This window comes from Juglans regia, chromosome 4 (genome assembly GCF_001411555.2).
Source record: "Juglans regia cultivar Chandler chromosome 4, Walnut 2.0, whole genome shotgun sequence".
Classification (NCBI taxonomy): Eukaryota; Viridiplantae; Streptophyta; class Magnoliopsida; order Fagales; family Juglandaceae; genus Juglans; species Juglans regia.
Genome location: NC_049904.1, coordinates 13,691,515 through 13,718,956, shown reverse-complemented (window position 1 = coordinate 13,718,956; position 27,442 = coordinate 13,691,515). Strand labels below are relative to the sequence as shown.

At 36.7% G+C, this 27,442-nt stretch overlaps 1 protein-coding gene across 1 annotated transcript; it reads left to right on the top strand.

Annotated features, from left to right (window-relative positions):
- On the top strand, positions 1-27,210 carry LOC108987272. The gene is made up of 4 exons (XM_018960164.1): positions 1-198; positions 295-385; positions 479-886; positions 27,197-27,210. Exons 1-4 carry the CDS (start codon positions 1-3, stop codon positions 27,208-27,210), a joined length of 711 nt encoding a protein of 236 aa, XP_018815709.1.
- The last annotated feature ends 232 nt before the right edge of the window (positions 27,211-27,442 follow it).

Genomic DNA, 27,442 nt, shown 5'->3' with positions numbered 1-27,442 from the left:
ATGCATCCTCCCACCTTCGATGGTCGGGGCGACGCAACCTTAGCAGAAGACTGGATTCAAGATATTGAGGAGTTACTCCGCGTTATAAACTGCACGGACGTACAGAAGGTTCTATACTCTGCTTTCAAACTAACGGGAGAAGCAAAAAGATGGTGGATTTCTGAAAGAACCATCAGAGAAGCGGAAGGGACAAAAATAGTCCGTTGGCTGCACTTCAAGCAGATCTTTCTAGAACGCTTTTTCCCAACCTCTGTCTGAGATGACAAGGCTTTGGAGTTCGCTAATTTGGTACAGGGAGCTATGTCAGTACACCAGTACGCAGCTAGATTCATCGAGTTATCACGCTTTGCTGCATATTTGATCCCTGATGAGGAGAAGAAGGCTCGTAAGTTTGAGTAAGGGCTGAATGAAAGGATTTATGAACGAATTGTGGGCTTTCAAATTCGGAACTTTTCACAGTTGGTGTATAAGGCCACAGTATTTGAGCGGAGCCTTCAAAGAAGCGAAACACTACTGGAACAGAGGAAGAGGACTGCGCCACAGGGATCTCAATCTGCAGTGGATCAAGGGCCGTGGAAAAATAGAAATGATGGGAGCAGCTTGGGGCAAAAGCAAATGCAAGTAAATCAATCGAACAGCCTCTGTAAGTTTTGTAATCGTGCACATACTGGAGAGTGCAGAAGGGAAATGGGGGCATGTTTTCGATGCGGTAAGACCGGACATCTTATCAGGGATTGCCCTTTGCTGCTGACAGATAACAAGAAGCCTAACCCACATCCAGGTTCCCAACAAGTGAATCAGGTTAATAATCAACGTAGAATGGGACCGGCCCGAGTGTTCGCACTAACATCTGAAGATGCTAAGAATGACAACAATGAGATCACAGGTACCTCACTCTATTTTCTCCTTGAACTCTTTTTATTTGAATCGAGATTAGTTGTGCTTGTATGGAACTGTTCTAATAGGACAGCTTAGAATATTAAAGTTTGTTTGAGAGTAGATTTTCTAAGGATTTGAAATTTGTGAATCGAGGTTATTCAAGACTTAAGCTTGGAACTTTTGATTATACTATATTGTTTTAAGAGTTTTCTGTTAGTTAGTTGTAAATGCGGGGTTTAGTTCTTTTCCGAGGTATGAGATTCAATGTTTTTAGGACTATAAGTTGATAGAGTGAGCAGCGGAAGCATGGTTTGGTGAGTGATATGATAGTTTGAGAGTTTTTTTTTTTCGTTATTTATTGAGGCTTTATATTAGGTGGAGAATTTAAAATTTATTTTTTGGTATTTAATTGTATTATTGAGGTTTATATTCTAGACTTTAAAAGGCATTGTGTGCGAACGTGTATGGCTAGAGAAATTATGGGAGAATATGATCGACAATATGGGAGGGTTAGAATTTGAGATATTAAGTTCGACAAATGCGGAATATTATTTAGGTCCGACAATATGATTGACGTTTCGGTGTAGGCATGAATGGTTGTAGCGGATAAATATTTAGACTTTGCTTTAGGTGTAACAAATTTCGAGGACGAAATTTTTTTAAGGGGGGGAGAGTGTAACACCCGGACCCAATCAAGCTCAATTTTATTTATTTTGTTTTAGTTTATTCTATTTTATTTTTTTTCCTTTCTGCACACGTTTATTTTTTTCCAGCATGTTTCATTTTATTTTCTTCTCTTTCGGTCTTTATTTCTTAACTCCCGTAGATTTCCTCTCGTCCACTCCATGCACACACACGACATATCCGCACGCACGTCTCTCTCTTGGCTCTCTAGGGTTTTATTTTTTTTATTTTGGTCATCCTTTCATCTATATATCTGCCCGTTCTTCATCCTCAATAAAAACCTAGAGTGCCGCTTCTTCTTTTTCACGCCTCAGCCTCCTTCACCGTGAGCCCTTCCCCATAGCGCAGCTGTGCAGCACCTAAACCACTACCCCAAACGAGCCAAGCCCGTATCGCAACACGGTTTAACCCGTGGCGCCGCTGCACAGATCACTCACTGCACCGTAGTGCAACGGCAAGACAACTGCGCAGCATCCTAGCCACTGCCATGACCGAGCCCAGCCTGAAACACTCGAATCACATCCCGCACAATGGAAACAACCATGTTTGCCGCCGCTCTACCCTGCACCTCCGCACCAAGCTGTTGATACGCTTTGGGACTTGAAGGACTCTGTTTTCACACGCCGAAACAGGGAAGCATCCCCACCGTGAACCATGTCGTCAACCCCCTCAACTTCGACGCCACTGCCATCAAAAGACGTGGGAGGACAAGCCTCCACCTTCGGACACTGCTAGGTTGACACCCAGCCCCCAGACCGTCGCAAGCCTAGCTGCCCCACGGTGCGTTTTCGTCCTCTTTCACGCCGAGCTATCTCTCCGTCCCTTTCTCTTTCTGCATGAGGTCTCTCGCTCATCTCTCTCTCTCTCTCTCAGTGCCTCACCACCGTGACCATCTTCGTCGCGTCATGCGCAGCTCCTCCCTTGGCGGTGAGTACCTCGTGCCCCTGTTCTCACGGATATTGCACCGAGACTGCGTCAATGCATTTCCAGCCTTCGTAACTTATATTTTGCGTAGTTTTTGAATAAGGAATTACAGCATTACCCTTATTATTGAAGGTGTTCAGGTTGATATTTTTGGTTATATTAAGTCTGTTTTTTTTTCATGGTTTATATGAGTGGTATAAGAAAATTTTACAGAAATTAATAGGATTTTCAATTGTACGTTTGGTACCAAATTATTTTAGTAATTGTGTATTTTTCTTTTAAACATTTAAATTACGATTAAAGCTATTTGTTTATTATTATTTAACGAAATTTTTACTTTTACTTACCTTAAATCGCTTAAGTATTTTAACATGTTATTAAGTAAAGGTTTATTTTAACAGTAAACAATATTGGTGTAATGTTATTTCTACATTTTAGATATATTTTAGTCTATTTAAAAATAGTCATGGTTTATTTTAAAATATTTTGGGATAATTATATTACTTAGTATTAAACTTCATAAGTTGTTTTCATTAATAAATAGGTCTGACGTTTAAATGTTTTAGTCATAGTATTAAATTAGCATTGACGATTTTAGAAAGTGATGATTGGTAAATTTAGGTTTTGAGGAATTAAATAGGTTATTTTATAAGCTTAGGATTAAATATCGAAATACGTGATTAATTGAAAATTTATGAGAATTACATGATTATTTTATAGGTGATGATTAATTATTGTCCGACGTTTTTGAGGAATTTCGAAGAAATCTAAGAAGTTTAGGTAAGCAGGGTTCCTATGTTAGACTTTGCATTTAAAATAAAGTGAACTGAGGTTATTTTTTGGAAAATATACATATTTGATGTTGAAAAGAAATTTGAACTGCCTCAGTTATTTGTTCTGCATTACTCATGAGATTCTGTTTAAGAATAAATTATTTTCTGTCATGACTGGTGTAGACATGAGCTTATTTTTGACATTCTGTTTCTGAACTTTGAAAAAGAGAGCGAATATGAAATTTTGTGCATAAATTATGTTGTGTAATGATTTTGTTCTATTCTGAAGATTTTTTGTACTCTGATATGATCTGATGTGATTTCTGAAAACCTCTGGCATAACATTCTGTTTCTGTTTCTGTTCCATTCTAACTTCACCACGGGTGTAAAACTGTGGCTCTGTTCGGGTTGGTACCAACTTTTCTGTTTCTAGTGCACCCACTTTGGAAACAAAGTGGTTTTCTGTGTGGTCTTTCCTATGTGCACACTCGGGGCTCCGAGAATGAATAAGGAGAAAATTCACATTCTGTTTTTGCTCGGTTAGCTACTGGGGTTTGCACAACCCTACCACGGGGGGTTAAAGATGGTATTTGTTCTGATATGATAAGATCAGATGTGATGTTTCAGTTTATGCTATGCCAAAGGGATTTTGATTATGAATATTTTCGAACTTTCGCTCTGATATTTTTGATAATATGTTCTAACGCTGCATTTTGAAAACTTTATTCTAATTCTGCATTCTAAAAGAAAATATTTTTGTTCCGCATTCTAAACTCTGTAACTGCTCATGTTTACATACTAGTATATGTGCTCTGCTTACTGAGTTGTTGATAACTCACCCCTTATCTCCATATACTTTTCAGATAATTTTGATGGTTCAGCTGGAGAACAAAAGTAGAAAGTTTTAGCAGGTGTGATGATTAGAGTGGAATAAGTGCCCGATGGTACAAGTGCTTAATTGAGAGTCGTAGTTAGTAAACTGAATTTATGTTTCGGATATTTTGATTTGATGAGTTAAGGATAATTTCGAGTTTTAGAGAGTTTTTAATTTATGTTATAGAGATTTTCTTTATTGTCCCCATGGAGGAACTTAGATATTTGGATTGATTAAATTGATTAATATTTTATTGGATTTTTTGGATTTTATAGTTGTACTATTTAAGTTGATTTGAGATATTAAGAGTTAACTTTCCGGACCTCCGGGAACGGGGCGTTACAGTTAAATTGGAAAGGGTGTTATATTTTGGAGTTTTTGGCCAAGTTAATGGATGTATCTTGGTCCGAATAATTTATGGACTGTTGTTAACATGTGTTTATGAATTTTAATTGAGGATTTTTTGCATGACTAAAGCTTTTGTTGGAAGATTCACTTAGATATAAAGACATAGAAACTGGAAGTGGAAAAACAATTTTTGTTTTGAGAAAGTTTGAATATTGCATGGTTTAATCTTACTTCAATGGCTTTGATATTTTTATTTGATAATCCTAAACCTCTTATATGCATGTTAGAATGTTGGTTTGAAGATATTTAGTATTAGTTGCAAAGATAGGATATTTCTATGCAAGAGGATTTAGGTTAGGCCTAAGATTTGATTTTTTGGGTTAGATCCTTGTTTTATTGATATTTAGCCTTGTGATTTTAATTTTGATGGTTGGATCTTCTTTAGGACACATTTTTAAATGATGTGATCTTTTAGTTTAAGAGAAAATTTTTTTAAGCCATGGAACAAGAGATTGATCAAAGCTAGTTAAGGAAAAGTTTTTGAATTTGGACTAAGTGTAAAACCGAAAACTCTAAGTATTGTTTTGTGATTTTTATGACTTTTGTTTAATGATTAAAAGCATGATTGTTCTTAGGATGATGTTATGAATATGTTAGAAGTAGGATTTGGATTTTTTTGTTCTTGGAGATGCTTTGAAATAGATCAAACCATATGATTCTAGGGTTTGCCTTATTAGTTAAAAAAGTTTGGATACTGTTTCTAAAAAGTTTGGTGTTGATGACTAGCATATTTTTAGTGGATGTTTTAAGTTATTTTACCTTGGGTTGAATAATGAACATTTAGAAAACCTTGTGATTGAGATAAGAACAAAAATTCCTGATTTGACTCTAGGTTTCGAAACTTTCTTGAAGAAAAATATTGAGAGATATAATGCATGCTTAAGGGTTAGTTTAATGGTGATTAAGGTCTTGAGCCATGTTTAAGTGTTAGAATGAACTTGTATGACCTAAGCCTAAGTTTTAATTTATCCCCAAGGTTATGGGTTGGGTATGATTGGCATAGTTGAACTTATTTTATTAAAAATCTAAGGGCATAGATGGTTTTAGAATATGAAAAATATGAGGTTTATGAAGTTTGGTTAAATTTAAGACTTATTTGCGAATAGTGAAAAATTAGGGCTTTAGTGATAATTTTTGAAAGTTTATGGGTATTTTTGTAAATACCAGTTCTTAAACCCTTTTGATTATGAACATCTTCCATAGTAGATCAGATCCTAACTTAGTACAATTTTGATTACAGCTACTTTGAATCTCTAAACTTGGGAAGTTTGTAAGTTGGCCTCTAACTTATACATTGATAAGTTACTTATGATTTATTGATAAATGTCACATTCATGTTATAATTGTCATTTTGAGAATGAAACACCATATTATATGATACATTGAGTACATGACTACTTGCTTACATGGCACGTGAGATTTTCACCATTTTTAACATATTGCATATAAGTCATTTTCATATGAAAGCTTGCTACATATGCACATGCCATGAACTACCTTTTTTAAGCATAGCATGAAAATAATTTTTGTCATGACCCCAAAGGCTAGGATAGGGAATTATCCTAGTGAAACTACTATGTCAACTCTAGATTGAGTAAAATTACAGTGGTAACCCTTTGGTTGACGAAGAACAGTCAACGGGCTTCGAATGAGTTATCTTTAAAGAATGCTGAAGCGAAGTCAAATGTTATGACACCTAAGGCTAGTGGGTGTATATGTTATAATGCTATGATGATGTTATGTTATATTATCAATGCATTGAGAACGAGTTTGCAGACAACGTAGTTTCAACATGTTGTTCTACGGTTATAAGCAGGTACTCACAATGCATATGGAGAACTGTGATGATACCATACGTTATGATGTTAAGTTATGATTAAATGTGATATGTTTTTGGCAGTTGAAGTGAAAAATGTTCTCTATAAGAAAATATGTCTTTATTTTTCTGAAAATATTGAGGAATCTAGACGGGAGACATATACTGATTGTTTTCTGCATCACATGCATTTCTTATTTATCATACATCATGCATAATTTGTTTTTGTGCATGTTGGTTGTGTAACTTACTGAGATTTAAAGTAAATCTCACCCCTTGTGGACCCATTATCATTCCACTTGGAATGATAGAAGTTGTGTAAGGACCCAATGAGGACACACGAAGCAGTTGATTTAGCCATGGAGACTTATTATCAAGAATAATTGTACTAAGATTATGTTACCTTTTGATTTGAACTTATGACCGTTATCAATGATATTGAGATGTTTTTAGTTTATTATGGCATAAGTACTTCTTAGTCACCTATTTTCCTCTACGGTTATTGCATACTATTATATGCAATATAGGATGCATTGCATATTAACTGTCATGAACGGGGGGGTATGTAATCTTGTGTTACATGTCCCGACGCTCTAAGTCTCAGTTACATCCCAAGTGGAGGTGGGGGGCGTCACATATTTATTGTTTTAATCACCAAATTTAAGATTGGAAGCGAGGTATATATCCACTTTAATTTCCTTTCTAGAACAATATGGTGTCTATTACGACCCCAAATGAAATTCGATTGATGAATATCTTTAGATATTAGAAAAGTTGAGAAATCCTAAAAGGATCTGACGAATCAAGCGATCGATTAGGTTGTTGTCCGTTAGTGTAGTCGGATCCTGATCCACTTTGGTGACGAAGTTGTTTTTCTATTTAACTAAGGAATTTAGGATGTAAGTTTACAAAACAAATTGCACTATTAGATTCGTATGAATATTCAGAATTTTACGATCAATAATACATTTCCAGTTTTCCGGATGGATAGTAGACGAGATTGCGATTTTTGTGAAAGCAATTGCTCCATTAGACTCGTAAGAATATTTAAGATTTTATGATGCAATAAAAAGTTTATAGTTCAAACAATTGTCAGATCGCCATGTAGGATGTCCAAACCCACTTAGGGTCATTAGGAAAAGTTTTTAGTTGGGCACATGGCACAATCCTAGTCATCCAGTTGAAAAGCCTAGGACACATGTCAAGAACAAAGTGTGAAGATATGGAGTGTGATTCAAACTTATCATCATACCTCTTACACCAAACACTATGCCATCAACCCAAACACTATTTGATCTACCAAAAGAGGGTTTCAACCCTAATGAAACCCAAAAGCATTGGAAACCAACCGAAACCCTAAATCCTTGGAAGAAACTGAAACCCCAAATTGGTTTCCAAACCCTAAACACACCCGATTTTGATTTAATTGATTTCTCACTTGGTTAAATCACTTTCACTGCAATCAACCACTCAACTACACACCCTTACACTCTTAATCACTCCCTTATATCTTGTAATTACATTTAACTATGAAAAGTTATATTTGAACCAAGCCATGACCAAAACCCTAACTAGACTCTAAACTAGATGCATTTCAGTTAAGCCTTATTTAGTCCCACTGAGACCACCACTTAGCCCAAGCTTCTTGAGAAAGCTTCCTTGTCCTGACAAGGACATGTCGTGGATATCATGATACCTCATGATTAGCCCCAAATAGTGCTTTGATGGCAAGTCAAAAAGCCACCCTTCACAACCCCACCCACTCAGCTTGTTGTAGCAGCAATAAGAGAACCCTCACTTCAACCTTTTTCTCCTCCATTTTCACAAGCTACCTCCCATCATTTGGTCATTCACTCACCCAACCATGTTAGCCCTTCCTTATATGCCATGCCCCTTTCTTTTTGCCTCCACGCTTAGCACATTTCATCCATTTTCCAAGAGCAAACCGAGAGAGAGTTCTTGAGAGAAAACTAGGTAGCTTTGTGTTTTATCATTCCAAGCTTTTGTAAGTTATTTTCCATGGCTTAATGTTCTTTAATTTAGTTTATTACTGAGTCTAGACTACTTCAGCGTGCATTGGATCAATTATCTTGGAGTTTTGATGGATGAAAGTGATGCCTGGGTAGAATAGGTGATTATTCCGACGGTTAGTTAAACAATGGAACCTAGAGATTGAGATTGAGAAAATCGCAAACAAAGAGAAACTCTAGGACTAGGGCTTTTTTTTTTTATATAAAGAAATTCCAAGATTCTTCTGAAACCCACAAGCTGGGCTTAAGAAGCTAACGAAAAAGGCAAAATTGTAATTAAGGTCAAACAATAAAATACAAAATAAGATAACTACGGTTAAAATCTAGTCTAAGAATCTGAAATAAAAATAATTAGTAAAATATACATTACTGTAAAAGAAAATTAACAAAAAAAATGTAAGAATTAACTAAAAGTGACGATTTGGAAGGAAAAACTGCTGATTTTGGGGTCGACAAAGGGCCCACCAGGCAGAGCGTGGTGACCACGACGTGCATGCTGAAAAAAGCTTTCTTGATTGAGGTGATATGCGTGATCCTAACACCCATAGTCAAAGTTACTGGTAAAATACTGATATTGCCACTTCTCCTTGCCCAACTGACAAATAAGTCGTTCCTTGCCCAAATCCGACAATACTGCTTCTCGTAGAAATCCTTGGAATATTTATCTCTTCCAGCCGGTTTTGCGGTGGTCTACTTTTGAGGTAGTCCAATGCTTTTAACGTCGTATTTGTCAGCCTCAACTCATCAGACTCAGATTGCCCTGCATCAATTTCCCTAGGTTTGAAAGAACTTGCCCTCGAGCTCATGCCATCATCATAGGCTGAGGTGTCTGACGTTGAACATATTCGAAGTCCTCATATGACTCGGAAGACGCAGTCCATACACATTGTCATTGATCTTTTGGAGAACTTTACAAGGTCCAATCTTCCTATCCTTCAACTTATTGTACTCACCAATAGGAAAATGATCACAAGTTATCACAGCCCAAACAAAAACTCCAACATCAAAAAGTACCCGGTGATGACAATTTTCGGCTTGAACCTTGTACTTTGCATTGCTCGCCTAGATTGCTTGTTTGACTTGGTCATGTACTCCCAGAAGGTGTGCTGCCATCTCCTTGGCCTTAACGTTTAGGTGACAAATCTGTGGGATAGGGCCCAAGTCAAGGGGGCTTGGTGGATTCTGTTTGTACACAACCTCAAATGGACTCAATCGGTTAGTCCGGTTCTTGGATCGGTTGTAAGCAAACTTTGCTTGCGATAAGGCAAGGTACCATTGTTTTGGCTTACCACCCGCCAAACTCCACATAAGGTTTCCGACACTTCGATTCACCACCTTGGTTTGTCCATCCGTTTGAGGGTTGTAGGAACTACAAAAGTTCAGCTTCGTCCTGAGTTTTTTCAACAAACTCTTCCAGAAATTACTCATAAACTACGTATCTGGGTCTGTGGTGATTGACTGAGAAGCACCATGCAAGCAAGCAATCTCCTTGAAATAAAGATGGGCAATCTATGTAGCATTCATGATCTTCCTGCAAGCTACAAAATGGGCCATCTTAGCAAATCGATCGACCATGACGAAGGTTGAATCCATGGCGCATTAGGTCCAGGTAAACCCGATACATTATTCATGCTAATGTCAAGCCATGGACCATCAGGTACAGGTAATGGAGTGTAAAGCCCAGCATTGATGAGGGTCCCCTTTGCTATCTGGCACACGAAACATCTCTCCCCACAATGTGCCATGTCACTAGTCAATTTAGGCTTGTAGTAATCTGTGGCAATCAAAGCTAAAGTCTTTTCTTGCCCAAAGTGCCCCTCGCCATGTAGTTCTTATATAATGTGTTCCCTCAAAGAGTAGTCAGGGATACACAATTGTAGGTAGCAGAACAAAAAACCATTGTGCAAGAGAAAATCACTCTGTTGACCCTTATTTACCTCCTTAAAAATCTTTCCAAAGGACGAACCTTAAGCGTACAATTTCCTGAAAGTGTCAAAGCCCACCACCCTAGTGCTCATAGTGGTGAGGAGTGATACACATCGACTTAAAGCGTCTGCAACCTAGTTAAAGTTCCCTGATCGATGCTTTGGTGAGAACATGAACTCTTGTAAATAGGCAACCCACTTCGCATGTTGTCTGCTTAGCTTGTGTTGCCCATTGATGTACTTGAACGCCTCATGGTCAGTAACCAGAATGAACTCCTTTTGTACCAAATAGTGTCACTAGTGCTTTAGGGATTGTACAATGGTCTAGAACTGCAAGTCGTACATGGAGTAGCTTTTCTTCGATCCCGACAACTTCTCACTAAACAATGCAACAGGTTGTCCTTCTTGACTATGGAAACCTCCAATACCCACCCCGGAAGCATCACAACTCACCTTAAAGATTTTTGATAAATCAGGATGGGCCAGAACACAAGAACTGGTGCTTCAGTCATCTTTGGCTTGAACAACCGAAAACTGGTCTCTGCTTCCTCGGACCACTAGAATGCCTACCCCTTCAGGCACTCTATGATGCGAGTGATTAGAGTGTTGAAATTTCAGATGAATAGTTGATGAAAGGAAGCCAATGCATGGAAGCTCCACACAATGTGTAGGGTCTTAGGCGTTTGCCACTCCAAATTGGCTTGTACTTTGGACTAATCTACGTGGACACCATCCATTGAAACATCAAATCCAAGGAATGTTACAGAAGTGGTGAAAAATGGGCACTTTTTACGTGTGATGAACAAACACTCATTTCATAATAGACCGAAGACAGCTCAGAGATGCTTTATATGTGCCTCCTATGTCAGACTGTAGATGAGGATGTCATTGAAGTAGATGACAACAAACTTCCCCATAAACTACTGCAGTACCTGATGCATAAATCTTATAAATGCGCTAAGTACATTGGATTGCCCAAAAGGCATGACCAACCACTAGTAGAGACCGTCTTGTGTCTTGAACGTCGTCTTCCATTCATTGCTAGAGCATATTCAGATATGGTGATACCCACTTTTAAGATAAATTTTGGAAAATATCTAAGGGCTTGACAGCTGATCCAGGATGTCATCCATGCAGGGAATTGGGAATATGTACTTCATGGTGATTCAGTTAATGGCTGTACTGTCCATGCACATACACCATGAACCATCTTTCTTGGGTACCAGGAGGGCATGAACTGCACACGGACTCGTGCTCTTACAGATGTATCCCCTCTCCAACAACTCCAACACTAAGCGCTACAATTCTTTTGATTCTTTGGGGTTGAGGCGATATGCTGCTCTATTGGGTAAACTAGCTCTTGACACCAAGTCAATAAAATGTTGTATGTCTCTTATGGGTAATAGGCCAGGGGGAAGGTCCTCTGAACTTCTGGCGGTAACTCACGATCAACTCTGCCACGGTCGTCTCATGGCACCAAGGCAAACACCATGTCGTTGTTCTTTGCCTCCTCTAAGAATCTAGCCTTTGACAAAAGAACGTGCCCCTTTTCATCCTCAGGAGCAGAAGCAGCTCCCACCCTTTTGACGTGCTACCCTTGAAGAGATATTTACTTGTTTAAGGAAATGAAGGGCATAAGGGGGAGAGAAGGAATTTCAGCCAAGGAGGAGGAGTCCTACACGCCACACCCCCAAAGTGTCTCTTCCCAATGCAATCCAAGTGGAGAACTCCAAGAGGCATTTCGACAATAGGGAAAAGGGAAAGAAGAAACCTTGCCACTTGTCATCCATGTAAGGACTTTAGATACAACCAATGAGGGAAGTGAAGGGTCTCATATAAAAAGAGAAGGGTTCACACCAAGGGGGGCTTTTCCCTTACCATTTTTTTTGGATTTGCATTAGCTCTCACTCTCTCTACACAATTCTCACTTGTTCATTTGAAAGTTCCCTCATTTTCTTGTATTTTCTTTCCAACCAAACAAGGAGGATCCTTGCAAGAGAAGGGATTTTGGCACTACCAAGGATTAGCAAGGTAAGAATCGGCTTCCTCTAAGTCTTGCACACACACAAGTCATTCTCAATCCGAAAATGTGATCCAAATCTCATTAGATTTTGAGAAAGATAGAAATAACTTAGGGTTTTGAAGGAAAAACCCTTGAGGCCGATTAGTGAAGGGGGAGTTCATCCTCCATGTTTCGACCACCACATGTATCTTGCTTATTTTAGGTTTTGTTTTATTTTATGAATGAAGGGGTTTTAACCTAAAAACCCTAGAAGCTGAATGATTTAAGACCAAGTGATGACCTAGAGATCCACACACACACTCAAGAACCTGAGGTAGGGTTTTAGATGCTCTTTCTAATATAGTATGTTTGGATTTACAGCTTCCTAGTATTCTTTACGTGGATTTTGTAAGTATACACTCAACTTACTTTTGTTTAATATTTGCACATGATTGTATAAATCCTTCCATGGTTTTGATTGCTTTGTTTGTTATCTCTTGGTTGTTTGTTTGAATATGTTAATATGAACTTGAGTAACTCTAAGGAAGGAATTGTATGTTTCGGATTTGTGTTGAAATTGCCATGAAATATTTCTATGAGCTTCAGTTTTTACTTGATTGCGGTTGATGGTTTATGCAACATGATGTTTCGGTTTGAACATGCTTTGGAAGTTTCGAGCTTAGTAAAAAATCTATGATTTCATGTCTTAGTTTACTATGTTTTGATTTCTATGATATATGCTTGAGGATTGGAACTTGTTTATGAGATGAATCTTCATGTTTTTGTACCCATGAGTTTCGGCTTAAACAAGTTTTCATGGTTTCATGTATATGTTTTGATATCTCATATGGTTTATCTTATCATGCTATGAAATGAATATGTTATGTTTGGTTATCTCATGCACGATATTTCACATGTCATATGTCAAGTGTAGGTACGCATGTTATAAGTCTCTTGTCACATGCATTTGGGGAAAAGTGTTTTTGAAGAAAATGGTTTAAAAGTTCTATCACGACCCCAAGTGCTAGGGTGGGGGAATGTCCTAGTGGAACTCCTCTCTCCACTATAGAGTATTTAAGAATGGAGTGGTAACCCCTAGGCTGATAAAGTACTGTCAACAAGCCTCGAATGGATTATTTCCAAAGGATACCGGAGTGAGGAAGCATCTAACTCTAATGGGTGCATAAGGCATGTAATCCAACAAAGTAAGGTCGAGTTAATATGAATCTCTGTTTATGATGTATTCATCACGATGCACGGACCGTTGATGGTGTGGTCACTAGCAGAAACACGCGGTGCTAAAGGGAATCGTGTTGTATCTACTATCTGAATATGAATATGAGCATAAGTGCTAAGGATCACTCGATGAAAATCTTATGATATATTCTGATAAGACAAGTTCTGAATAAGTTCACATAAATAAGAAAAAGTTATGAAGTTTTTATGGAAAGCTCAAGTCTCTGTTATAAGTCTTTTGATAATGGTCAAGAGCATAAGTCAAGTTCTGGTCAAAGACATAAGTCAAGTACATGTCCATGCGTGCATTTCATGATATACCTTTTATATGCTTGTGTTAACTATGATATGTTATGTGATTACTTGCTGAGATTTCTTGAAATCTCATTGTGGTCATTTCTACTACCATTCCCCAACCGAAATGGTAGAAGTTGTGACGGGTTTAATAAACGACGACCATGACCAAGTTGAAGTGAATTGCACCTCCTCCCCCAGAGAGGATTGTGCCCTAAGATGGCTATGAATAGACCTGAGCCCTCCATCCTAGAGCGACTCGAGGCCATTGACCGAGAGATCACTGGTACACTTGAATTTATTATAGAGTTCAAGAGGCTTAACAACCGGGACAAGGATAAGGCTTTGGAAAAATGTGTGAAGCCCGAATCTTTTTTATGAGTGTGAGAATTTAAGTATTTTGAAAAGAAAGGAAGGAAAAAAAAAAAGGAAGGCAACAATACTTATAGCCAACTTCTGTGGATTTATGTTGTTTTTTAGGAAATCCCGTATTTTGGGAATTTTAAACTATGCTTTATTCTTTTGGGATATTACGCCTTCATGGCTCATGTTTATGTTTGGACAATGTTTGGGGTTATAATATTAGTATGGTGCCATGTGATTTGCAATTGCTTATCGTGTTACTTAGTTTATCCGACTTTCATTAACTTTCCGCTACTACGCTATTGCATACTACTAGTGTGCTTAGATGTATAGCATATTATCTGTCATGTATGAGGGGTGTGTAGCCTTGTGTTACATGTCCCGACGTCTTAGTCACCGTCCAATCCCAAACGGGGGCTGGGGGCGCCACAGCTTTGTAGGGAGCAGGGTATTCAAAAAGTTGAGATTGAATGTGACTCAGCTTTGGTGGTACAATGGCATTGAAATAAGTCTTGTATAGTATGGTATTTATGGGATTTTTGGGAAGAGCTCTTGCAAGCGATTCATGGGTTTCTTTACACGGTTTCTCATTAATATAGAGAGGGGAATAAAGTAACAGATTTTTTAGCAAGGCAGGGGAAGGAGGGTTTAAATTGTACATATGTGGGTTTTGACGAATTGTCCCTATGTGTGACAGGATTGCTTCGATTGGATTATCTTAGTTTGCCTAGTATTAGGCCTTAGTTTATTGTTGGGCGTGTATTTTGCTTTATTGTTGCTTGAGTTTGGATTAGTATTACTTGTTTATGATTTTCTTCTGGCATAAGTGAGGGTTTGTTTTGAATAAAAGATGGAGGTGCCACCCTCCTTTTATTAAAAAAATAAAAAATAAAAAATAAAAAGTTAGATTTTAATTCTATCTTGTGTTGATCATCCAAGCATGCACGGTTTTGATTAATTTATGCTTAACTTATGAAGTTTTGAATTATTTTACTTAGGCTTGAAATATGACCATTTAAAAAACCTTGTGATTTGGATAAGAAGGGAAATGCATAATTTAATTCCTATTTTTGAAACTTTTCTTGATGAAAAAGATTAAGAGATATCATGCATGCTTAAGGACTAGTTTAATAGAGATTAAGGTTTTTAGCCATGATTAAGTGTTGGGAAGAACTTTTTCACCCAAGATTAAGCTTTTAACATGTCATTTAGGATTATAGTAATTATTTGCAGTTAAAGAAAATGAACATGCATGCATTCATGAAGGTCAATAGTTGAAATTACACTTAGGCACCAACTATAGTGCATGCCATGGGTTGAGTGTATTTGAACTAGTTCCATTTTGATTTTTGGAATTATAAGGGAATAGATAGTTCTGGAATATGGAAAATATGAGTTATATGAAGTTTGGCAAGTTTGGGGCTTATTTGCAAATAGTGAAAAATTAGGGCAATAGTGGCAATTTTTGAAAGTTTAGGGGTATTTTTGTAAATACCTTTTATTAAATCCTAACTTAGTAAACATTTGATTACAACCACTATAATTTTCCCAAACTCAAGTAGTTTGTAAGTTGGCCTCTAAGTTATACCTCATTAAGTTATTTATGATTTATTGATAAATGCTATAGTAACATTATAATTGTCATTTTGAGCATGAAACATCATGTTGTGATATTGAGTACATGACTACTTGCCTACATGTCATGTGACATTTTCACCATTTTTAGCATATTGCATATAAATGCCATTTTCACATGAAAACGTGTTACATATGCACATGTCATGGACTACATTTTTCAAGTCTAGCATAAAAATAATTTTTTTCATGACCCCAAAGGCTAGGATGGGGAAGTATCCTAGTGGAACTCCTCTGTCCACTCTGGAGTGAGTACAAATGGAATAGTAATCCTTAGGTTGACGAAGAACAATCAAGGGACTTCAAATGAGTTCTTTTTAAAGAACGCTGGAGCGAAGTCAAATGTTATGACACTAAAGCCTGGTGGGTGTACATGTTCTGATGATATTATATTATGTTACCAATGCATTGTACTATGATCACTGACAAGTACTATCAGTGCACATAGGGAACTGTGACGATACCATACATTATGATGTTAATGTTATCATTAAATCTGAACTTCTAATAATGATGAAGTGTTGTATTGAAATATATATTTTTTACAGTTGAAGTGAAAAATGTTCTCTGTAAGAAAATGTGTCTCAATGTTTTTGAAAAATGTTGAGAAATCTGGATGAGAGACATTTATTGATTTTTCCTACATCGCACGCATTTCATATTTATCATTCATCATGCATAATTTATCTTTGTGCACGTTGGTTTTCCAACTTACTGAAATTTCAAGTAAAATCTTACCTCTTATTGACCCACTATCATTCCACTTGGAATAATAGAAGTTTTGTTAGGACCCGACAAGGACGGATCAGATGGACGAGTGGATCCGATTGATTGAAGAGCAGACGGATCTCGACAAAAGATTGGACCTTATCTTAATGTTAATGGCCCTAACCCTTTGTGCATTAGAACGCATGAAGTAATAGATTTAGCCATGGAGACATTATCAAGAATAATTGTACTAAGATTATGCTACATTATGATTTGAACTTATGATCGTTATGAATGACATTGGGATGTCTTAGTTTATTCTGACATAAGTTTTATTTAGTCATCCTTATTCTGTTGTGGTGATTGCATACTGCTAGATGCATTTATAGGATATATTGCATATTAACTATCATGAACGGGAGTGTGTAACGTTGAGTTACATGTCCCCACACTTTCTGTCTCTGTTCAATCTCAAGTGGAGGTTGGGGGCCTCACAAAATCTAGCCCAAGAATTCGGAATAAAATTCGTTACTAAAATAAACATTACCATAAACAAAAATTCAGCAAAAAATGAAAGAATTAACTAAAAGTGATGATTTGAAAGGAAAATAGCTGATTTTCGGGTCGACAAGGGGCCCACCAAAGAGAGGGTGGTGACCACGATGTGCACGCCAAATAAAGCTTTCCAGATTGGGGTCATATGCATGATTTGGACACCTGTAGTCAAAGTTATGGGTAAAATACTAATATCGCCACTTCTCCTCACCCAACCGAGGAATAAGTTGTTCCTCGCGCAAACCCGACAAATACCGCTTCCTTCCCAAATCTATTGCTTCTCTCCCAAATCCTAGGAATACTTATCTCTTCCAGTCGATTTTGAGCCGGTCTACCTTCTCAAGGTAGTCCAGAGCTTTTAACGTCGTATCTGTCAGTTGAGCCTCATTGGACTCAAATTCCCCTACATTAGAAAGTTAGTGTTTTTGGTTGAACTGGTCGGTGTTGGCATTTTTGTGTCTTGTGATGAACTTTGCATGTTTGGTCATGTTTTTTGTGAAATGTTGGGTAGATCTTAATAGGATGAAGTGTAAACATGTTTATATGCAAGTTTATGGAATGGTTCAAGAATATTAGGTCTTTATAAAATAGTTTTGCATGATGTCCAAAGTGTTAGAAACCGATTGGCTCAAAAGCAATTCTGTTTTGGCTTAGTTTGCAATTTTGGTTCTAGGAACTTGACTTATGGCTTTAATTTTCATCTATATTATTCTTAAGGCTTTAATATATGGATTAAGAGTTTACTTTTGAAATGTTATGGCTTAGAACTTTGTTGGAATGATGGTAAACATGCAAGAGTTTGCTTTTAGCTCGATCTAGAGGCTTGTGAGTTTGAGCATATGTTTTGATGAAAGTGTTGCCATGACATGTAAGGTTTAATGCTTAGATCATGTTAGAACTTGAATTTGAGGTATATGGTTATGTGATTTGAAGATTTATTTCTTAAAAACCAAGGATCTAATCACTTTGTTTCAAGTCCAAAGCATGCTATACTCAGTTTCATGGTTTTTATGCAAACTAGTTGTTCTAAATCATACTTTGTGATTTTTGGTTGTTTAGTCAAGCATGATATCACTTAGTTTTGAATGATGAACCTGTTAGGAAAGTATTTATGGATGTTGGGAGTCCTTGGAGTTGATTGAAAAGTATTAGACCACAAACATCAAGAGTTGGTTCTATTTGACCTTGTCTTGATGTTTTGGCATTTTTTATGATGTGGTGAGTTTAAGCTTTTACAAAACATTTAAATTGGTGTCTTAGCATGATTATATAACTAAGGATTTGATTTTTTAGAGTTGCTAAATTTAGTTTAAGCATGTTAGTATGTTGAATGGTCAAGAAGCAACAAAATCATGGTTTTTGCCTAAGGGTAAATCGGCCAAGAGAGAGTTGGTATAGTTGTGGTTAGTTTTAATTTTTTTTTTGAGTTCATGTTTGGATTTAGGATGAAATGTACATGAAGAATATAAACTTTGGTAAGTTTTGGAGCTCGTTTGCAAAATCTTTATTTCAGAGACAATTTTGTAATTCCCACAAGTAGAGGGTTGACTTTGTGAACTTATCCCTAAGTTAGTAAGTTTTATTTTTATAAGATTTTAGTGAGATATTCTATCCTTAGAAAACATCTCATTTTAGTTCATGCTCTTTTTATGCTCGCTTTACGTTACGCTATGTATGTTAGTAGTAAAAGTTATATTTTTTATATGCATGTCACTGGCCTATGCTTATTGTAATTGTTATAATATACCATGCCATGTCATCAATTATCTGTTACACAAATGCCATGTCATCTATTACTCCTACACGATCATCTATTACACGCTTATCTATTACCTGAATGCCATGTCATTGTCACATGCCACGAATGTCTTGTCATATGTTACATCTGTATTTCATGAATTATGTCTAAGTCATACATGAGTCTTTTATTTTATCATGACCCCAAGTAGTATGATGGAGAATTATCCAAGTGAAACTCATTTGTCCACGCTAGAATGTTTAAATTAAACGTGGAATCTCCTGGGTTGACGAAGTACAGTTAACTGGCTTCGAATGGGACCTGAGTAACTGGTTATCGAAGCAAAGTTTAGCACTTAACGATGGTGATGCCAGCTACATGCTTAACAGTTTTATCAATTCAATTATCATGACGTACTCATAGCTAGTATAGATGCCTATGATGTCATGTGGTATTGGCAGGTGCACACTCTCATTGGGGAGTCGTGGAGCATTCGTAGTTCACATAAACAAGCATTTATATGTAACAAGGTCATGATCATTTCAAGTTAGGTCATGTTCATGTCAAGTCATGCCTAAGTATACTATTGGAAGTTTAGGAGTTTACTTGTTGAGATTTGTAAAATCTCACTTGGTAGTCCAAACTACTCTTCCCCTTGAAATGGTAGAAGATGTGTCAGTGGAGCTAGGATTAGGATTCGACCAGTTTGATGAGGTTAAGTAGGTTGCTTGAGGAGTTGATGGAGTCAGTGCTCCAACTTTTGGCTTCCATTTTGTGCTTATAGCCGCGCTACATGAGCGGCTTGGTGTCTAGTGCTGTAGTCTTATTTTTTGTCTATGCTTATGGAGTGTAGTCTTCGATACTTATTTGGATTCAGACTTATTGTATAACTTTGGCTATGTAATTATTTATGAAGTCATGATTATGTTTTGGGATATAGCCTTCTGGTACTTGTGTATTGAAAAAATAAATTATTTGCTACAAATACTGCATACCATTATATGAATACTAGGTGTATTGTATCTTTAACTATCATAAATGGGGGTATTGTATTGTGGCATGCCATTTTATAATATGCAAATTGAGTGTGAAGAATTAATTTGTTCCACCTAAAGTTGTAGTTACATTTTGGAGCGTAATTGGATTATGAGAAATTGGCTATATGATAATAGAACTATAAGCCCAATTGGTTTGTGCAATGTAGTCAAACCTAGCATTATAACAATGATTGGTAGGTCTTGTAATGATCATAAATCGATGGGAAAGCATACCAACGACATGGGAGTCATTGAAAACACAAGGGCTTGCAACAATCATAATTTGTTGGGAAAAAAACAACTAGCAATGACAAAGGAGTGAATGTAAATGGTCAAGATTCTTACCAATGGGATTCCATATTATTAGAGAAACATTAACGATGGCAATATATTCTATTTGCAACGGATTGAAAATCGTTGCAGAGAGAGACCATTACCACGTGGCTTTTTTGCACTTGATCAACGAAGAATAATCATTGCAATCAATAAGTTGCATTCAAAAAGTGATAATCACCAACAAGTTTGTTCCTTAAAAAAGCCATACTCTATTGTAGTGCTTGTAAGTATTATTTGGTTGATTTTTTTTTTTTTTTTGTATGCCTTAAAATCTAACAATAAAGTTGTATTTACAACTAAGTTGGTCTAGTATTGTGAGCATCGTGCCAACTCAAATGGAGAGACCACCTTCTAAGAACAAAGGGAAGGCAAAGAAGAGAGCCTTTCCAGGGCAAGGGGAAGATGAGGTAGCAGTGGCCTGCAAAGTGTAGCTAGTCCAAATAGGGCGAGAGGCACAATGTGGAGATCCTGGCTGACACATCTCTGCATAGGGTGTTTGCATTAAAATACATGCAAGTGCATAGAATCGTAACAAGTAGTAAAGTGTTATAAAGAAAACAGTTATTGAACCCATAGGGAATAATTATATTATTGAGTATTGAAATTGACTAAATTAATTACTATTTGGAAAACTAAAATTTGAATAATGATTTATATAAATTAAACTAAAGAAAAAAACATTAAAATTAAGATTTTAGAAATAATAAGATTAGATCTAGAGTTTTTGACTTAACCTAGCAAATCCCACAGTTTATTCTTCCTTGTTATAGAATCCCAATTATCCCGAGCTGATGATAAAAATCTCTTAACTATTCAATATTTTCTCTCGAATAATATAAAAAATATCTCCAACTAATAACTCTATAACTTTATGTGAATTTAACTAATTGGAGACTCATTAAGTTCTTTGGATTTTTCTTGAAAATCACACTAGTCGCGATAAAGCATCTTCGCTTTCGCTCAACTAATGGTGTGAGCTTTAATCACAAATCACATCTCGGTCTCATTCCAATCCAAAAGATTGAACAATAGTTAGCTAGAAAATTGTAAGCATTAAGAACAAGGAATAAACACTCAATCATGGAAATATTGAAAATAAAATAACTTGGAATGTAAACTGTGTGTTCAATACTCAGCTATATCAAAGTTTTAGAAAATAGAATTAGTTCATAATGGAATTGAAAAGAATAAAACTGGTATTTTTCGTTGAAGTCGGTTGATGAAGTATGTGGCTCTCGCCTCTACCCTCGAGTTATGCCTTCTCGAAATAACACTTAAAGAATAAACTATGGAACTCTAAACTTAGACTCTAAAACATAAAAACTCTCGACCTCGATTCAGAACTTCCTCTCTCTTCATCCCACAAGTTGAGATTAAATAGATGTCGAAATTCAAATATGGAAACAAGATAACTGCAGCTACAATCTCGCCTAAAGATCTGGAAATTAGTTTCTAAAGATAAATGTTAACATAAAAGGAATTATCCAAAGAATAACGGGATTATCTAAAATGGAAGATTCAGTAATATGCGGCTTGAATTGTGGGGTTCGAGAGGATTTGGTGCTAATAGATTCATTGCGAACTCAGATTTGGTGGTCAACAGCAGATTGATCTCGGTCAGGAGGAATTATACCACTGAGTAGATGTCATGTATGCTGAATATAACTAGCGTGGAGGTCACAATGACCACATGGCCCTCTCCTCGCCTACCGAGTGGAAAGACTCCCAACTGGGATGAAATACTCCTCTCGCATTTTCTAGTTGTTGCCCACGATGTCGTTTAGGTTGGTTTTTTAAGTTGGTCGTTTAGACTGCTCGCCCAATCTAACCGCCTAGAGCCTTGTTGCCAAACCTTCGTGCCTTCTGGTCACGCCTTCTGGTCACGAGTTTCCTTACCCATTGAGAGGTAAGTCTTCTTGCCTTTGGGCGAGAGAAATCTCTTTACTACCCACGGGACAAGGCTCCTCGCCCAAATCTCATTGGCTCTCTTCAGATCTTGCTGTCTCTCATCGATCTAGATCTGTAGTCTCTTCTTTTGTACCAAAATGCTCTCATTTTGCACTAAATTTTCTCATTCCTTCAAATTCAAGAAAATAAATAAAAATATGAAGAAATAAAATAAAATCAATAGTATTGAATAGAAAATGACACTTTTCATAAATAAAAAAGTGATAAAAATCACATAAAAATAACACTTATAAGTAAACAAAGGACTTTTCACCCTAAACCGGTCAATAAAGAAATGGTGCTAACAATATGAAGGTGAGAAGGAAGAGCTAAAGTGGCTGGTAGCAAAGGGCAAAGGGAGAGTTATGAGCAACAGTCGAGTAACAATCAAGGACAAGATCAATCTAGACGTAAGGGCTTTCTGGGATAACACAACAACACTCAAAAGGTGGTAGTGTCGCATGTAGAGGCCCATACTCCATCTAAAAGGTCACATCTAAAGTGAGTCAGCGGAAATAAGATTACATGTCTACATTCCATATCGTCTAAGTTTAGAGGTACGATCTAGTGCCACGTGGGAGACCCTTATTTGAGAAAAGATTGCGGATTGAACTAAAGGTAAGCCACATCAATGTGTGTGCATCATCCCATCAGTCTGTCTTTGTCATCATGCAAAGGGACGACTGAGATTGAAGGACTCCTACTAAACATTTCAAGAGTTGGGAGTACGTCAGAAGGACACCTAGTGGTCATGCCCTATAAAAAGGGATTGAACAAAGGACAAAATCTCACCCTTTTATTTTATTTTATAGAAAACGAACTTCATTAACAGACATCAACCTTACAACTGTCTCTTAGTTCAAAGGACTTGAGAAATTATATCAGGGAAAGATCCCTACCACAAGCTAATGTCATCAACATTCCAAGCAAGTCTTGAAAGCCTATGTGCAGCTTCATTACACATTCTTCCTACATGTTAAGCTTCACAGCTGCTGAACCTTGCCATCAACTCCTTTGCATTCTTTATGACATTACCTGACATAGACATGGATGGCTTAGGTTGTTGCAGCTCCTTAACCATGATCATAGAGTCACTTTCAATTATGAGGTTGTTGATTCCCAATTGAACACTAAGCTGAAGGCCCCTGAGTATCGCCAGCATCTCAATTTCTGCTGCTTTTGAGATTGTAAGTGTTGGAGCATCCTTGGAGTTTGAGTCTTCAAAGAAAGCAAGTGCTTCAAATGGAGCAATGGGGGAAGCAGTGTCAGTGCCTCCATAGTATTTTAAATAATGTGAGGTATGTTAGCTTCTAAGACAGTACTTGGAATGTGAGATAAATGTTGTAGGCATGTCACAAAAAATATGGCCTTTCATATTTTGTAGCTTTTTCCTCTCTTCTTCAAGAAAATAATATACATCTTTATTAGGTTATAGGTTATCTTTACATCGTGATCTTGAGATGATGAGTTTGAATGGTGCGGATCAATGGCTTTTTGTGATTTCTCGATGCATGAGTCAATCATCATAGATGGGTAGAAGGATTCCCCATGCCATTTCTATGACACGTTGCCACGAGTTTCATATGGGTAGAGAGAGAGTCCTCGTGATGATTGGGGTGTAAAGCTTTTGTATTAGCCTCACTTGATAGACGAATAGAGAGATTCATCAAGTGTATCATGTGTAATGTCTTCGAGATGTTGACTTGATAGAGAAATTCCTCAGATTGAACATATGTGTTTCGGTGTGTAACCAAGTAGAGTGATTCTCCGTGTTGGATGATTTGAAACCTCGAGTCTAATGGTGGAGTGATTCTTGGAAGGATTTAAATGATGAGATATGATGAGTTTAACGTGTTTGATAAGAGGGTGATTCCTCGCCTCGGTAATAGTTATGTATACTGGTGATTTGCATTGTGGATGATTCCTCAAAGGATGATTCCTCAGAGAGTGACTCCTTGTCATCCTTAAGTACTTGTGTTTACACAAAGAATGATTCCTTGCCATAACGATGGATAAATGTGTTTTTGCTTAGAGGGCAATACCTCACCCCGCATAAATATATGTGTTCATAGATCTTTTACATGAAACTGTGCATTACATCTTTGCTAGCATTGTCTTTCATTAGCAATTTTGTCATAGCTATTTAACCTGCACATGGTTTTGTTTATCAGAACTATAGACTTTGATGAAGAGGTAGCACGAGAAGAGGTCCTTGAGGAAAAATGATTGACCATGCCCAAGTGATAGAAATGGAGGCCTGTCTCCGCTAGTAGTTATTTGCATTTTTTTAGAAGTATTATTTAGTCAAGCGACCAGTCCTGTCTAATTTGTCGTACCTGAGCATAAGTAATGAATAGTTTGTGATGTATAATATTATTTGAGAAACAACCGTGATATATGGATATTAGTGTTATTAATGGAGGAACTTTTCTGTTTAGACCTCTGGTACAATTAACATTTAGTCTTTGACTAAAGCCTTTCCTTATTCCTGCAATATACCCTTATGTTCTGCTTACATGTGCATCCATTATGAAAATTGCATGCCTATTCCTGGCCTAAACCAGGGGTGTTTCCGACCGGCTGACACTCTTGGCACCATGGATCCTCACTAGGCTCTTTACTAAGGAAAAGGGTATCATGGGCATAGTGTGGTAATGTAACGACCCAGCCCAATAATTCTATGGTCAGAATATTGATAATTTTTATTGGGCCTAAATTATATTTAATGGGCCACATTGGATAAGTCCACGAGCGATACATCATTGAAATTGATTAGGAGTTTTAATTAGACTTAATAACTAGGTTAAATCTCATTTATTTTTATTAAACGAGTTAGAATCATTTTAAAATTTAATGATCAACTATTATAAATTTATTTCAATTTAAAATTACTACTGATTATAATTATCTATACAGTCTCAATCATTCCCAATCAACTACTTAACTGTATAATATATCTTTAATTGATCTCATCCGTCGATTATCAGAGTCCAACTAAACTTTTGATGCTCTTTCTTTTCTAATTCTAGTGGTAGACTTTTAAGTATTATTACGCTATTCCCTTAATTTTGTAACCATGGCAGATTGTAAATGGTCTGGTATACTTCATTACAAAGGGCTTATTTATGGACTTAGTATCTATTAAGCTCGAAAAAAATTGATTAATTATTAAAGTGGTTTCCCTAATTAGGTATTAAACAAAATAAAATATTATGACACGCTCTTCTAGATGTGGTGACATATGATACTTTGTATAGGTAATGATTTACGAAGTGAGACTTTGGATTTAGCGATACGAGGTAAGTAGGCTGACCATACTCTTACACATGTACGGTAAATGGCATGTCGTTTATAAAAATATTATGCATGTATGCCCTCTATTGGAAGCCCCTCTTTAAGTACCCAAGACATGATAAAATTAGGAAAATCCATGATTTCACACAAAGAATCATGCATTAAATTATTTATGAAAATTCATCATTTTATGAAATGAGTTATACATAAAAAGATTTATGAAAATTCATAATTTTATGTAAGACTTATGCATTAAAATATTTATAAAAAATCATAATTTTGTGTGAGGAAACATGTATCACAACATTTTATGAAAGAATGCGACTTTATTTGAAATCTATGATATGACAAGTATGCAAGTATGATTATGATGAAGTATAAATGATAAGATATGTAACGGCCTATATTATGATATGAAGACGGTATCTATGTTATGGACATATTGTATTGCCAGGTCATACATGATGCTGATAGTGCATCCAGTATGTCTTCCTTAAGTTTGAATTCCACAACCCGCGGCCACAAGCGGAATTAGAATCTACTTAGATTCACTAACTCTAACTCACGGGGCTCAACAGTGGGTATTAGCCTATGATAAGTGAAATATAAGTTCATAATCGTGTTTTTAAACCACCCTAAGTGATAACATTTATGAGGATGAGACTACAGGATAAGATTTGGCCAGGGAGACGAGACAGTGGCCTAGATGATGTACAAAGAGTTTAAGTTATGATTTTTATGGCACAAGTTTTGAGAAATTTTAATAAATGCTTCTGCGCACTCTCTCTTAAGATCTCATTATTTTTTTGAAAGAATGATATTATTTATTATATAGATTCTTTGTATTTGGCGCTTCGTTAAGAAATGAAAATTTTTTAGTCAAGCTTAGTAGAACACTCGCTCTCCAAAAATTCTAAAAATGTCTTTATTAGGAAGCGGGGTGTTACAAATTACAACCAAATATTGAAGAAGTAAAGGCTCAGATGTAATGCTGTGATTATGTGAAATATCATAATATATATGTTCTTTGCACTTGCATTCCATATGCGTTGACATCTAGATATTGCATATTCTGAAGAGAAACACTACTTTGTCTCTCCAAAGTGACACCTCCATTTGACAACCGGTCAAAATTCTTTTCTTTTTTTTTTTACTTAATGATTAGAGAAGTGATTTTAAATGTATTGATGTATTTTTTTTCTTTTTTAAATATATTTAAATATATAAAAAAATGTGAAAAAAAAAATGGAATTTACGCTGGGCGGTAAGCCCAGCGGTCAAAATGGGGCGGCATAGTAGCCGCACCCTATTTTGAAACCCAAAGGTTTTCTGAGTTGCAACTTGATCCGAGTAGGTTTCTCTGTCTTTACACAAGTTCACAGGCATAGCGTGGGTTTAAAGACAGATAATGAATTAACGTACATATGGTATCAAATGTCTTCTCTCACCAATCTACATAGAGTTTTATGATAGACCACGTCGTTCCACAAGACTCCATAAACCAAATCTCAAATATTTGGGATGATCTGATACGTGAAGAAGGCATGCAGCGTGACTGGGTCAGTGAGCATGACTGGGTCAGTGAGCATATACGCATGAGGCGCGCATGAAGTGCGCACGAGCGTAGCACGCATAACTGGTCAGTGAGCTTCCACGCATGAAGTACGCACGAGCGCACGAAGCGGATGATTTCCTTCAGTTTCATTCTATTTTTAAGCTCTGTTTTATTCTGTTTTAGGCTCTGTTTCATGAGCAGTAGTTTCGGTTCTTAGTCCGCAAGTCAGTCCGCATTTTCCATTCTTAGTCCGCAAGTCAGTCCGCAAGTTTTCCATATTGTTTCCTTTTATTTCGGTGTAATTCTGCTATTTAAGCAGAAGAGAATTATTAATGAATCGTGGAATATTGTTGAGTCAAATTGTGGTACCTTCTCACCCGAAGAGAACAACTATCTTAGCATATTTAATTTATCCTCTGTGTTTGGGAC

What these genes read in the sequence shown, in the direction of transcription:
- LOC108987272 (XM_018960164.1), top strand. Translation starts at nt 1, where the DNA reads ATGCATCCTCCCACCTTCGATGGTCGGGGCGACGCAACCTTAGCAGAA. An exon ending in AAGCGGAAGGGACAAAAATA is followed by an intron (nt 199 to 294) that starts GTCCGTTGGCTG and finishes AATTTGGTACAG; the next exon opens with GGAGCTATGTCAGTACACCA. An exon ending in TGATGAGGAGAAGAAGGCTC is followed by an intron (nt 386 to 478) that starts GTAAGTTTGAGT and finishes ATAAGGCCACAG; the next exon opens with TATTTGAGCGGAGCCTTCAA.